This window comes from Acanthaster planci, linkage group LG04 (genome assembly GCF_054643075.1).
Source record: "Acanthaster planci isolate LZ-2023a linkage group LG04, COTS_SCS, whole genome shotgun sequence".
Classification (NCBI taxonomy): domain Eukaryota; kingdom Metazoa; phylum Echinodermata; class Asteroidea; order Valvatida; family Acanthasteridae; genus Acanthaster; species Acanthaster planci.
The window spans coordinates 21,574,644-21,590,371 of record NC_141780.1 but is presented as its reverse complement, the minus strand read 5'-3'; the positions used below and the strand labels follow the sequence as shown (position 1 = coordinate 21,590,371).

Sequence of the window (15,728 nt, the reverse complement as noted above, 5' to 3'; positions counted from 1 at the left end):
GCGCATCCTAAGGGAAATCTAAGTTAGGAGGCGTGTTCTCTTTCCAGCATTACCTACAATGATGCATTCAATGCAGGCATGTTTTCATTCAATCTGATTTATCGTCAAGTAAATGTGTACACTACAGGGGGAAAACTGGTCACTTAACGCGGGCACTGGTGAGGAGAAATACTCCACATAAAATGGCCATCTCTGAAAGATGGAGTAAGTAACGAGGCGTGACACAGAAAGGTCTTCATTTCATGGTGCAAAAAGCTCTGTGATTGACCAACCCATTTATTCTAATTGGTTTGTGTGTGTATGGGACAGTGAGGGTTGGGGGAGGGGGGAATGGGTAGCGATCTCTGTGTGGCTGGTCCCAAACACATCAGGTCGGATTGCTCATTTGTTCAATTAACTGGTAAACATCATCCGTCCTGAGAGCGAAAAACACGGCACTGGCCACACTGGGGCCAGGCCACAAATACTGGAGTGTAAATTAAACAGGCACGCTTTGCGGAAATCCATCCGTCTCTCCAGTCATTACAAAGGTAACCACAGATGAACGCTCGGCCGGCTTTCTTCATCGGCCTGATGCATTACACTGCTGCTTCCGCTCAGCTGATCCGCCCGGTGCTCTTATTTTGTGACTCACTGTGTTTGAAGCTCTCCAAACCTGAGGGTCTCTGGCTGGATCCCCCTGGTTAGCTCTGAAGCCAGGATGACTGACCAGCATTCTACGTCGTCCTGGATCATTACCCACCCCCTTTTCCATCTCCCCATTTCTTCCCTGGCGCTGGTGAAAGATTAACCACGGGTGTTGTTCTTCGGAGCTGTTGGGCACAAATCTTAGCATGTGTGTGCTTTTTGGTCTTGAGGACTAAAAATGTTGTTTCAAGCCAGGGGATTTTTTTCAGGGCTGGCATAGCGGCAGCATTGTCATTGGGTTTCCCCCTGAGCGCCAGATCAAAAGACCAGGCCCGAAACTCCAGTATTTATTCCCCCAACAGCCTCTACCTGCAGATGATGTGTTTATGTCCGGTTGTCAAACTTTTCACAAGGCAATTTTCTTAGGGATCCGTGTGTTTTTATTGCTCTTGTATGGGGTCCTTCTGTTCTGGATCTCAAGAGGCGGCAAAGTCTTGTTTCTTTCCGTGATTAACAGAACACAAAACAGGTTTGAATAAAGAAATACAAAAAAATCAAATCAAAACAAAGAATCTTTCAAAACTTTCATCATCACAGCATCATTTCCGTATCCCGAAGATGTAATATACTTTAGAAAAGCTCAATGCTTAAAGGGAATTGTACATTATAGAAGAACTTATCCGGGAATGATATCGGATGACTTTAATGGCATGATTTATGTTATATGTTACCAAGTTTAGCACTGGTTCTGTCAGGCGGGATGCCTAGTCAAGGCCTATTTATTATCCTACTTCAACCTTCACAAGATAATCCATTTCTTTCAACCAACGGCAACTTGCTTCCCAACCCTTTCTTGAGTGTTATTGTGCTTGGAATCTATACAATGTGTAGACAGCCCTACATAACCACACAAATCTAGCCTGCTTGGCAATGAATTGGCTATCTTTTAACACTGCAATACCCAAGTGTGTGTACATGTAATACTTAGCCAGGAAGAGCCACTGCCATGCTCCATGTGCTGGACAAATGTTGGGTTTTTCTTATGCAATAGGCCAATTAGAGCTCGGCAGATGGGCAGTGGCCAAGCGGGATCAGGGCTGGATCCTGCTGCTCGCAAATATGTATGGACATCCACTGCAAATGACAGATAAAATCCAACCCCCCCTCCTTGCAAGGACTGTAAGTGGCTTTCAACAGCAGGTTGGCATGGGTGTGCATGGGAGGATAAAATTTGGACGTGAAAAAAGGATGTCATTTACCACTGCTGGTTATTTACGATAAAACAAGTGAAAACTACACCAAAAGTTGATCTTGGAGGGCAATTCCTCCCGAATTCCATATAGGCTAATCAGGCAACTCAAATTAACAGCTATTACTGTAGTGGTACCTACATGTATTTGACCAATAGAGTGTTGTGATTTACCAATTGTTTCAAACACACATATACATAAATAGTGTTCATGCAAAACCTGTATGAGCCAGTGCAACTCCTGTCTATCCTTTAGATTGTTTATTAGTTTTTTTTCTTTTTAATTTTGAATATATTTCAATGTGTTTTATGCTAATGTTTATATCTGTGTTATACAGCGAGAGACTTTTAAAATAAACCGTTAATAATATAATGAAAATATAGCATCTTCTAAGATCAGTCTACACCGGTCCTTGGGAAATGGGCAAAGAGGAAAATGGATCAGGTGTGTAATTTGCAGTGCTGTAGATGAGTCTCTCACAAGTTCATCCAATGAAAATGGCAAAGACATCTGAATAGCTTATGACTTGGCTTAAGGCTTGAAGACTTGTGATGGACTTGCCGGGAATTGTGATGGGCTTAAGTACAACTCTGATAATTTTAATTTACGCTGTTTCAAGTTCCTTGCAGTCGCCTTTACATATACAAAAAACAAGTTTATACAGAGCACTGATTACAGTTGAAGAAAGTATACGAAAAATAAACCAGAGAAAGGAAATTCCAATGTTCATTCTTGTCTCTTTCTTGATTACAGGAAAGCTTTATCGGATGAACCTTGGTGCGGTATTAGCTCGTTTACACCCCATGCAATCAGCCGTGCTTGGAGTGTCACGTCAGCAGGATTTAATGCATGATAGCGATCTGTCATCACACTGTGCAAATGTAGGCGGATCACAAAGACAAGGGGAGCAAGGGCGAATTTGTCTGACAGGTCTGCTAATGTGCAGGCAGACAGCCTAACAAGCTCAAAGACCGTCCGACGCTTTATCCGTTACCATCTTCTCTCTGTATATCAACTTCCCGGATTAGGCATCAAGATTGGAGGTGGGATGCCTATCCTATGCGGTTACCTGTTTCCATGGCAACAAAAGGACAGCATGAAGGAAAGAGCATGAGCAGATCCAACAGATGGTCCTAATGGGCCCATTAAGGAGAGACAGGAAGATAGAACAATAGAATGAATACAACTGACAGCAAATGAGCACAAAATGAGTCACAACGCTCACCATTATCATGACTGAATGACAGAACATGGAATGTCACAGCTGGTTTCCGATGATGAAAACAACAAAATTGCACAGTATTTTTGCCTGGTGAAGACTGCGGTCCCTTCACCATGGCAACCGTGTGTACTGCAGCACAATTATGCTAAGGCTTGTCTTCGGCCTCCCCTCCATCTGATTCAGTTTTTTAAACACGGCATCATCTGCATGTGTTACATTTCAACGAGTAGTTGATTCTTCATTGCCAATGCAATTTCCAGATACCGTTTGGAATTTCAGCCTGGAGTTTCCAAGGCAATTCGTCGGTTAATTACTCCCCCTGGGTGGAGAACTTGAGAATATCGGCAGGCTAACTTGACAGCACAGCACAGGAGAAGATTTCCCAAATGTCACATCCAGATCACCAATTCTACAGAGCAAACTTTTTCCCTGGCATGATTGGAGATCTCTGGTTTCCTAGCTCGTAGCGGTTACGTACGATCAAAGCTTTTTTTTCTTAATTTTTTTTTTCTTTTTTTACACCTACCCAACTCATCCATGAGCAGTGTTCAATGCAGAGGACCGGCCGGCTGTGCTCATAGGCTGGGGAGATGGTTACCTGCTGAATCTAGAGTGCACAGCCACACAGCCTCCTGGCAAGTGCGGTGGAAAGAAACTGGAGCCGCTTTTCTTTAAACCCATCTGCGAGAAAAACCTGCTGATTGCAACGACGATAAAAGAAGCCCCAGGCCAGAGTGCCCCCCCCCAAAAGAAAATTTCATCCATGCGCCATGCTTTCAAAGCATGCTGTGATTCTCCGTGATGAATAAATGCAGCAAGAAAAGAAGCAGACATCTTCAACAGATACAAACAGGGAGGTTGTCAAGAATAGCTACCAGTGTCTCTATGAAGGACGGTAATAATTACAAGCTTTCCAGAGGTGTTCTCAGTTACTTGAGGATGAGCTGAAACCCTAGATGGCATTTTCATTGGGTGATTGGTGGCCAGCCGACTTGTTGTGGATTCTGTTTTCTTGACTTTATGGGCATAACGTGGTACCATGTATTTTTTTTACCCACGCAACCACACTGCCATCTAGTTAAGTATTTATTTACAGAATTTTTTAACACAAGACATGTGACTGAATTACAACCAAAAAAATCCACAGAATTGTTTGGAAAGGCATGAGTTTGTCTAAGAGTGTTTGAAAAATGAAAGCAAAAAGGTCAGTATGTAAGCCAAATGAACCCCCCCACACTTACTTACCCATGTAAAAAAAAAAAACCCAAATCAAAGTCAACTGTACCACTGCACTTGTTAATTTAATTCACATAAACAAATAAAGCAGATGTATCAAATGGCGTGCTACTTACAGAATCACATAAACACCGAGGCTTATGGGGGTAACATTGTCATGTTGATTTTTTTTTTTTAAATTACTTACATGTTCTGCCAGTAAGCAAGATGTAAACTGCATGGCCTCTTGGTGTGTTTGTTCGAGCATGTCTAGCTGTATGTCCTCCAGTAATGCATTGTGTTCATCGAACAGGCATTCGTCAAACTGTTGGCAGAGAGAAAAAATGGGGGAAATTCCAGAAGTGTAATAACTTTCATCCTGTGAGTATCCTGTGATAAATTCTTTTTTACAGCATTGTATGAGATTAATGGAGATGCTCTGCAGAAGCAGACACCGTAGTGGCAACGGAAACAGCAGGCGAAGCAGTGTGTATCATCTACAACAGCAGCGACTAAAGCACAACCAGCACCATCAGACACAATACTGCTGGCAGCATTAGCCGACATCATAACACCAGCAACAGAGAAGTGCCACTAGCAATAGCAACACTGGCAACTCAAGTCTTGAACAGAGACGCAGCAACAACAGGCAAGAATAACAATGATGTAACCAACAGAGCAAATGCGCCGCTTTAACCCGTGCCGACTACACTCAATTCATTCTTGCATGCACTACCTCAAAACAACCTGCACCCTTTCCTTATTTTTTTCTCCATTTCCTCAGTTTCTGGATAAATGGATCACCACTCATAAAACCTAAATGAATTTCTGATGAAGAAAAACACACAGACAAATCACCCCCGTCACCATAAATCATGGATAATTATGATGGAACTGCTGTCCAGTCTGACAAATTTCCCTCCGCATGAGAGACATTAAAGGTACACTCTGGCTAGACCAACAAAACATGTCTCACTTAAGTGGAATCTGCAAGCAAGTTATATACAGTCTATACCATGCAGTCCACACTAGAAAAGCTAAGTTTGACCCTTAGCATCTTGAGGCACCATGGCATGACGAGGTACTCAGTCCAGATAGACAGGGTCATTTTTTTTCAGAGCTGCAGCTGCATGCAGGTAACTCTGGGGAGCCTGCTGGAACTCAAAACAAATTTAAAGTTCTACGTACACAAGTAAACCAAGCAGAATACTTCTTGAAAATCTCAACCCACCATCACTGCATGTCCATTATTAGTTTTCCTAGTGTACATGTGGGTGTGATTACCATTAACTGCAGTCCTCTCCCAATAACAAACACACTCCTTTGTCAAATTTATGTTAGAAAGGTGTTTTGAAACACCTCAGGTGGAGAAGTTCTCAGGCCCAAAGATGGCAGAGTAGGAATTTTACTTCCCTGCCACCTACATGCTGCCAGGCAACACCCCCCCCCAGGTGATTGATGGGCCACATTAGACAGCTACATCTTTAACAAATTGGATTCTAGCAGTGGGTAAGAGGTTGAAGGACTGGATACACTTTTCTTAGAGCAGACCAGACGGCTTATTTTAAATTGCAAAATGGATGTGAAACATTCAAGGCCAATCAGAGACCCCCCCAGATGATGTGGAGGATGACACTTGGAGGAAAAACATTTCTCTACAGAACAGAGAGAATTAGAATTGCAAAAGATAGGGGAGTCAAATACAAGACCACCCAAGCATGGGAAATTTTAGATAAAAACACAGGAAACTATTCAGGCCAAGTGATGAACAAATGGTACAAAAGCAACATTTGTTAACAGAAACGATGTTGACAGAAAGGATCACATGAAGATAAAGGCAAAGACCGATATTGAAAAATGTACAGAGGAAAAAGGAACAAGACTATATGTACAGGTATTACCCGAAATGCCCAACTGAACACAGCATGGTGTTAACCAATATGGAAGCTTTGACACTGATTTCAATTCAGATCCTACATGTTGTTACATCCAATCTCCTGCTGTCCACAAGTTGTAGAAATTTATGCATTTTAAGGATCACTTTGAAACTTGGCTGAGTTGCACTTTCCAGCAAATCCAAAATGTTTGGACAACCTACACTACGTGCCTAATCCTTGTATCTTTTTGTAGAATTCCCCAATGGCAGGAAATCAAGCAGAATCACTTGTGGCGGCAAGTAAAATGGGACAAACTAAACATTCATTTGAGGTTTAGAAGTAGCACAATGACTTTTGATTAATGCTGAAACTACTGACCACTCATCACTTCATTATTCCTGGGGCCCCAGGCACAGGCCGCCAGCAAAGAAGCCGATAACTGTCACACTTTGGCCAAATGACCCAATGGGGGCCAGATGTCACCAGGTTGGGTCAGAAACCAGACCCAATTTAATGAGACTGGGGTTTTCAAGCTCCCCTTGATGACAGATTCTGACTGGGGTAGTTTCAGGTTGGAGTTGCAGTAAAAAGTGCCCCATTTCACAACTTGGACAAACAAGTGCTAAAGTAAGACAAGCAAAGAAGTCCAGTAAACTAAAAAACAAATTAACAAAAGTTATACAAAGCATGGTATGGAAATGAAGAAATCAATAAAACATGAAAAGGAAACAACTCTTCTAAATCTTTGAATTTATAGGCTTTGCTATTATGATTCCGTCCAAGCTAAGACAAACAATTTCTAGCAAGGTACAGAAAACAAGTTAGTGATATTCCTCATTGAAAACACTTTATCCTGGAATCAATTTGCTTTCCAGCACTTTCAATCGATGCGGCGTAAAACTGTACCAGGTTAAAGATCAGTCTTTAGTTGCTTATTGAAGTGCCCAGGCAGCAAGGAGGAATGAAAACATATCAGTTGCAGACTTCCGTCGAAAACATCTCGCGCGTGCCAAAAATACCACTCTAGGCTTTTCACTACCGACAACATGATCGGATGAGCTATATAAATCCCATGGCAATAAAAACAGCAGCAAAGGATGTGAACCACAGAAAAAAGGTGATATTTGGATTGCTTGATAGCTATCGCACCATACGGAACTCAAGAGAGCGTAGTGTCAGAATACGATCGTTCTATTATGAAACTAATCTATAGTTTGGCTCCGTGTTTCCTGGCGGCCTCAATAGGGTGCTCAATACAGCGCTAAAGTACCCGATGAAATGCGAGAAGTTTTGCCGTCCATCTTCAATAGTTATGACAGGATTTTTTTTATTACTCATTAAAAGCTGCGCTTGCTTTGTGTGAGACTGCCGTATCAGTTTTCGTACCAACTACTCGTTTCCAGTGTCATCAAGACAGCAAATCTGATTAGCCGATCATTGACTCTGTTTGGCTAGGCGAAGTTCAATGACACCTGGCTCTCTCACTCCTCAAAATTGTTTACACTGGCCGTAATCACTGGATGTTCACATTTTTTTATGATTTCCGGTGAGCGCCAATATCCACTCTCAGGGCACAGCGGGGCCTCTATGATTGGACTGTTGACATAAGGAAAGTGTTTTGTGATTGGCGAAAATTACAATTTATAGGGCGGGATTAACTGTGGAGTTTTCCCCGAAGAATAAACACTGTTTGCGAGCAAGGTTCAGGGTTCACAAAGCAAACAGTTGTTGTATCATCGTTTGCATGAATGATTTCCCACAGAAAGTAGGGATGCGAGGACTTACATGGACTTACTGGTTTACACTCTTAAAACTTAAACATTTTATTCCTCTTTCCTATAATCTACTTTGGCTTCCAAAAACCAAATCAACACTGTGTGCCTCCTGTTTTCTGACCTACTCTATTTTGACAGTGTGGCCCTTAAGTTATATTTTTATTTCTTTTTCTTGTTTTTAAGGGGGGCTTTGGAAAAAATGTGAAATTGGAAATAACTAAAGAAAAAAGTGTGTCTGCTGCAGCTGAAAGTGGCGGAAAAATGTTCAGCAGACTGATCACCGATTAACTTGCACCCTTGAAGGCATTGTTCATTTGACTTGGAAACAAATGCCACCTAATCTCTTGTTGCTGTTATTCTAAACCAGTTAACACCTACGTTGTAGCTGCACACTGAATCAGTCCACACTCACCCCTAAAATTTCCTACCAGCATATGCACTCTTTTCAGACGCCACACACCTTAGGAAAGAACTTTTTTATCTAGGGGAACTCATGAAGCTACTGTCTGCAGATGAACATCTGCTGGATGGTATTGCAGTGGAGTTAAGGCAAGGGGGCCACCATGACTGTGACGTCACAGGGAGTAGAATTCATAGAAATATGGTAAGAGCCATGGAGAGAAATCATTCAGGAGACGGGCTAAACTAGATTGAAATGGGTTCAGGGTGGGTTGAAGTCCGGTTCTAGCGAGGCTGCACGTGGGATGACACTGGGCAGCGAAGGAAGCTTGGAGTGGATACATGTACATGTATGTAAGATGTGGAACTGGAGCTTTGACTTGGAGATGAAGCACTTGAAGTTGATGACAGCAAAATTGGGGTGGGAAAAGTTGTAGTTAGACACATGAAATTCATTTTTGACAAATTATCAAAGGGTGCTTTATAGGTTACATATGTCTGAAGATCATTCCGACACAGCCATGACTTAAGGGCCCAGTACAATATGAAAAAAATCATGAATTAAGAAAAAGAAAAACGAACTGTCAACAAGGTTCTACAGCAAAACAAAATTAACTCCACCTTTCACACAAGGTAAGCATGTTAACATAAGTATGTTTTTTCAGTGCCACGCAGTGCGTTTTTTGTCTATCTCTTCATCTAACACAAGCCGATTTCCCTGCCTCATCCAACGGAGAAAAAAGATACTGCGGTTTGGACAGGTATAAGCCTCGCCCCTGACTCATCGTATTATGTGTCTCAAGGACTCAGGGTTTCAGAACATTATTAGCAATTTGAAGTTTCCTGTTCCGCAGACCAGCCGATGATGGCCCTAAAGTGCAATTTCTATCCAATTAATTAAGCCTACAGCAGGAACCAATGGGAGGTAAATTCTCGGTACCTGCACTCCGGATTCACATAGGTGGTGAGATGATGAAAGGGGAGCTTTACTGAACACACTCTCAGGGTAAAACCGGCCCCAAACCCCTCATTTGTCAGTGTATTTTGCTTCACAGCAGGTGTTCTGACTAAACGCAGGAAATTTGGGAAGTTGTCCATTTGGAAACAAGCTTGTCTTGTACATGTACTTCAAAATGCATGAAATACATGCATAATTTTGAGCCGTCACAAAATTTCTGCAGAATTTGAATTCTGGGTATTTTTCAGAGCAAAAGGCGTGACAAAATTTCCAAGAAATAGAAAATTCCAATAGGTAATAGTAAAATGAAAGCAATTCAGGTTGCCATGGCGATCCTGTACAGGATCCTGTACAAACTCTGTCTTGCTCATTCTACTGACCTGATCTGCTGCTCACTGCCCATGAGTATAAATCGTTCGTCTACCGTCTTTTAATCTACAATGGAAGGAGTTTTTGGCTACTTTCAATCAAAAAAAGGAAACATCAAATGAAAAACGTAGACAGCAAGCAGGATAAGTAAAAAGCTTTGACTATTAAAAGATTTAAAATGGTCTAAGAACCTATTCAAGTAGAAACTGATGAGCATCTTGGTAAAACGCTTCACACGTGAGATGTCGACTCGGCTCAGAAATAAACCGATATCGGACATCATATCATCATTTGGATGCCTATGTCGGTGTGGGCTTGCTTTACCGCTGTCTGCATGGCCGGGGGGTATTTAGGCTTAGGTCAACGGCGGCATGTGCCGCACATCAAACGGATCCCTAATGAAGATTTATCAAAGGCAAGGAGAAGAATTATTGCCGAGACACATGCATGCCAAAAAAAAAACTCTCTGCTGAAATGGAAGGATAATGTAACAAATACTCCATGGGAATGCTGACAGTATAGAGAAAAAAAATTATCTCATACGCCATTACAAATCAAACATTTCCCAATTTTTTTTATATAATTTTCTTGGCGACAGGGAACAAGCTCTTGTTAATTAAGTTCAACTCGTCTGTGCTTGCACGGGTGCCGAAATGAAAGAAAAAAGGACCTGAATTGAGAAAGTGCTTTGCATTCAAGTCGCACAAATTAAATTACTTTTCTGATTTTACATTTGACGTTCGGCACCGCAATCAAAATACAGTAATGTCATGGGGGAAATCACGACAGCATAAAAAAGGACAGAAACTGTTTCTTATAACAGTCGCGGCATTTCCTGTAAGCATGCCTCAGTCTTTCACTTCACTGCAAAAATGGAAGCGGGAAAGAAGAAACGGAAAAAAAGTGAATTAAATGCATCGAGAAAAAGACGACTTTCCAGCTGATTACATCTCGGCCCATTGGAGTGTAGTCACCAGCATCCGGGGGCAGATTTGTTCAGCTCGGAGTCAGGGAGGATGTTGCTTGCTCCAGCAAGGCTAACTTCTTGTCACAAACAACTTAGGATGGCGCTAATGGACCAGCAAGTCAGCACCTAGCCTAGGCAGGGCTGGCAAACCAGTTGAGCAAAAAATGCTGGCCTTCCCTTACCATCTTTTGCACTTGGGTGATCTTTAACAAATCAGAAGGGACTCGAGTGAAACCGTTACTCGGGATGCTAATTTGAGTTCATGCAAATCTCCTTTTCTTCTTCAACACATTTAAAAATCTGGAATATGCATATAATGGGATGTTAAAATCTAACCCCTTGGATTATGAACGGGAGAAGAGTTTCTACAAATGAGTGGATATTTATGAGGGTTGTGTGGTTTTAATTATGATGTAAGCAATATCATGCTTCAAAATGGCCTGTGTACGGCTTTTGAGGTCGTTAGAAGAAGTCCATTACTGAAAATCTTTATTCAGAAACTAACAAAGGTTTCAAGGTAGCAAGGGTATTTAAATGTACACATATGCTGACATGCCAGCATTTCCAGAACACAAGCATTATTACAGATTTCACAGAATTTAAGTCCAATGACAAGTAACAAGAGATCTTAAGAAAAATATCTTGAAGACTCATTGAAGATGACCGAAGTCAACATTTTGAACCGTTTTTTCACAGTGTAGTTACTGGATCTCCCATTAAAGCCTGGGGATGAATTCACTGGAACATGACCAAGAGAAAGTTCAATCGTGTTAAGAGGAAAGTCACCTTTCTTTTGGTCTGAAATTGAACACAGGTCCCACAATTACCGACCCCACATTCATTATTTGCTATATTAAATCCTGAAGGCATTAATGAAGAAAACATTTTACTGCAAGTCCAACCTGGGAATCATTCAGCAAACCTGTCTCCTTTTGCCTCTTTGGCACGGGAGACACTGGCATCACAGTCATGCCAACATTTAACATTTTCGTCAGACAATATTTTAAACTGTTGAACTCGGCATTCCAAATGTCTGCCGGTGCTCGGCAATTTCAAGACCGATGGGTCCACCGCAAGAATGTGACCACGTAGTAAATCTCTCCTTGGAATATCCATCGGAAAATTCCTGGACAAAAAAATGACACCAGCATCCACTGAAGGGCAGTTTCTATTACAAGTTAATAAGCTTCGGCCATTTTATCCTCAGCATTTTCAAAATCCTGCTCCTCTTACGCTGAGGTGTACCGCATCTTGGTGCTGGAATTTGGAGACTTACACAATGCCTCCAATACGATTCAAATCTCGACAATCTAGAGTCTTCAGCACAACATCCTGTATGAACCAAACAGCATCCCGAGGCAGACAATTATCTTGAGAATGAACTGAAGAACAAATACCGACAAACAGGGGAGAAAAGGGAAATATCAAGCTATCCAATCAAATTTCACCTGACTGAATCCAGCCTGCAATTCTGTAAAGTCGGAATCATATGCTTGCAAAACATTCCCAAATCCAAGATGAAAGTCTTCCAATGTAAAAAGTACAAAAGCTACATGTACATTTCAAAAGGACTGAAAGAACACATCCTTAATCATTCATAATAAATCAAAATGAATTTTTAAAAACGGAAGAAATCAAATCTCTACTCGAGAATTTGCCCGACGTCACAATCACAGCATCTTGATGTGCAGGGTATGACCTCTCTTATTTTATCTTTTCCAATTTAACCAGTGGTCTTCCCGACAGTTCCTTCGCCGCTTACCAGGAGCAGCAAGCTTCATTGAACTCAGGCCTTTGATCTCACCGACAAAAGCATTCCGCTGCTGAACATAGGACGGGCGATTGATTGCCGACCAAATGAGGCACTTGCCTCGTCGAAGATGCGTTCCAACCATGCAATAGAAATTTCCTAGGATTTCTCCCTCCAAAGGAAAAAAAAAACCCTTAAAAACATGTATCAAAGTCTCATCTATCCATCACTAGCTCTGCCGGGCGGGTTCATGCACCACTCTTGAGCTTTGTATCGAGGGACATGGCAAACCTCTTTCTTTTTTTCTTTCTTGCTCTCTTGTTTTTTAAGCAGTGAGTCGCTTCCTTTGAGCTAAATTTTGTTCTTAATATCGAGCACACACGAGGAGAATGCCTGCTGTCGGCACAGGCCATATTACAAAGCCTTGTCCCCTGATTACAATCTCTTGGATTTCGGACTTGTTTTCAATGAGCTGTGAAACTGTTAGCCGCTTTTTCAATACTCTGTCTTCCACAATGCTAGCCAGCTTGAGTGATGACCCATATCTGTAATTTTTCTCTCAATCATCGCTGGCACGTGAATGCTAATTTCACAGAATGCTCGCTACACAAAATCAGACCCATCTTTGAAACTTTCACTGGTGCTTACTTTTCAAATGATGAAGAACAAAGGAAAACAGACTAAGTTAACACAAAAAAGCACAAATCACAGCAAGCACTTCAAGAATGTAGCATTTGGGTTCATGCCTCATCGAGTCTTATCTAACCTCTACCCAGCAATGACTCAGTTGGAATCTTATGTCTTAATTTATCTCTCGTGTCTTACCTGTAGCTGTGATCTGCAGAGGAGTAACGAGGTACTATCTGACTGCTGGGCGAACAGTGACAAGGCTTGATCATTACTGTGCACATCTTCGCCATTGATCTGTGCAAAGGAGGAAATGAAACCAAGACAACTGAATGACTTGTAAGAAAATATCCATTAAAAAGTTCAACACTGAAGCAGGTTCATGGAGTGCCTAAGCGTGATGTCATTTTGAGCCAGGAAGTGTAATGCAAACAAATGGAGTAAGTGAGAGTGTTGGTTCCCGCGCTGACATATTCACTCGGTACTGCATTATGGTGCTAGTTGGTAACGTACATTTACTGTAAGAATAATTACACCTGTTCCTGTTTATTTCAATATTTTGCATGCATGTTGCAAACTAGTAAAGCTGGTACAGTGATTTCTGCAACAATGACCATCTTGGTAATAGCACGTGAGCGGACAGTAATATTGCTTCCTATTTATTCCTCTTTTTCATTTGTTTGTCATCTACATGAAGTAGTAACATATTCAAAGTATCACTTTCCTCCACAGTGAGCAGCCCTCTGATGCTGATGTAATTAAAATCACAAGTCCTTTAATGCTGTTTTAAAAGGCATCCTAGTATTAGGCAGAGAAGAAGGAATTGCAAGTGATTTAATGTAGTCAAAAGTTGGTGTTTTCATCTTGACAATCACAGAGATGTCAGTCTGCTTCCTTCCTGTCCAAGTTTTCAGTCAACGACGTTGGAGAAGCACGACAATGCTTGGACTACAGATCAACTCTCGTACCACTCTGAACTCTTTTCTGATGATATGTCAATTAATTGAACTTGGTAATATACAGAGTACAATACTTTCTCAATAGAGCGTCTTGACAAAATGAGACACACATACCCAGCGAGGGTTGATAAATGAGACTAAGACACAATGGGCTTCTGGACTTTGATAAAGTATGCCAGACAAAGTATCACGCAGAGACACAACCCTCCGAAACCCCGAGATGAAACGGTATTAATCTCGGATGCTGGGATCTTGTCGCAAATGAACCTTGGTGTTCGCGTCTGGAGGGTCCTAATGCAGCTCTCAAGTAGAATAAATGCTCCAAGATTGCATTTATCTCGGGGTCAGTTTTATCTGCGGATGTTTGTCCAAGGGGAAAGGCGCGCTGAACTTTGGATATTTCCACTCCTTCGTCTTTGGGTCTAATTTGTGGACTTAGAGAATTATTCTGTCATTGATTCAGCCAACAATCCATTACAGCGAGGAAATTACTCGAGTCAGTATTTATTCAAGAGTCATCGATTTAAAGATGTTTGATTGCGAAGACGTAATGGAGCTTGGGGAAGTGGCGTTATTACTTAGTGACATGCGATCATGTTTGCCCCCAATTAATGCTCCGGGTTGTTTGAACTGCTTGCTTTTGACGGCATGATTCCGAGCTTGATACGCACATTCGTGGCGGTAATTCTCAACACAAATCAAATTATTGACATCCTTGCTGACAAAGATGAGCTCATTCGGTAAACCCGCCCGGCAGAGTCAAGGAACAAAAAAGAGAAATTACATCAGTCGACTGTAGCACAGTGTATCCACAGAAAATAATGAAATTGAGAACCACCCAAAACTGGAACAGTAAAGTGATTAACACAACCCCGTAATCGTCTCCAAAATTGTCACTCCAATGAAAGTCCAAAAAACTTCTGAACCATAGGGGCTGTTTGTTTCCTACAGATCTGGATCTCGATCAGTGATCCCAACGCTGGTTCCATCCATTCATTATGTAGGTTCTGGTGTCAGTGAACCAACATCGGATCACTTATCGCAATTTGGATCCGCGTGAATCAAACAGGCCCCCAGATGACACATCCAATGATCTCTAAATACCAACTGGATATCACATTCATATCTAACATTGAAGTTACCATGTGCCAATCTTTGGAGGCCAGAATGCAGCTCATGTGCATGATGGGCATGTAAAGTTCCTAGTCCCAGTTGCACCGTAGTGTCCTGTGACTGTACAGCTGTTTCATGTGGTCCTATTAAACACTATAAAATTCCAAATTCTGATGGGAGGGGTGGGACCATGGGATCCTGAAGGAGGGAGGTTTGTATTACTTGATCCAATTAATTGGAAGGTAAAGTGAATACCTGCAATATCTGATCACCCTCCTTGATTCTGCCGTCTTCTCCGGCTATGCTGTTTGGATCAACCTGCAGTCAACATGTATGAAAAAAAAAAGAAACAAAATGTCACTCAAGACTTGAAAAAGGAGAGAAAACTCATCAGCCATATCGTGAATGTGGCTTAGCAATGATCGTTTGTAAAAGCTTGGACATGAAGGTAGCTGTCAAAATGGGGACCTTGTTAATTAATGTCCCATACCACACTGTCATTTTAAATATAAAATTTTATAAAGCATCATAAACAAACTTTGAACCATGGACGTTAATGCAGAAGTCCAGCTGTGCTACAACTCCGTACGTCAATTCACAAGCAGACTACCGGTACGGAC

The 15,728-nt window shown here is 41.7% G+C and overlaps 1 protein-coding gene across 1 annotated transcript in view; it reads right to left on the bottom strand.

Moving 5' to 3' along the window:
- Nucleotides 1-15,728, bottom strand: part of LOC110983030 (E3 ubiquitin-protein ligase PDZRN3-like) — a 169,201-nt gene that overhangs the window by 7,507 nt on the left and 145,966 nt on the right. The window contains exons 7-9 of the mRNA XM_022241894.2: nucleotides 15,364-15,426; nucleotides 13,235-13,333; nucleotides 4,523-4,639 (exon numbers count right to left, since the gene is read on the bottom strand). Of these exons, the coding sequence (XP_022097586.2) occupies nucleotides 4,523-4,639; nucleotides 13,235-13,333; nucleotides 15,364-15,426 (279 nt within the window). The remainder of the gene's footprint in view (nucleotides 1-4,522; nucleotides 4,640-13,234; nucleotides 13,334-15,363; nucleotides 15,427-15,728) is intronic.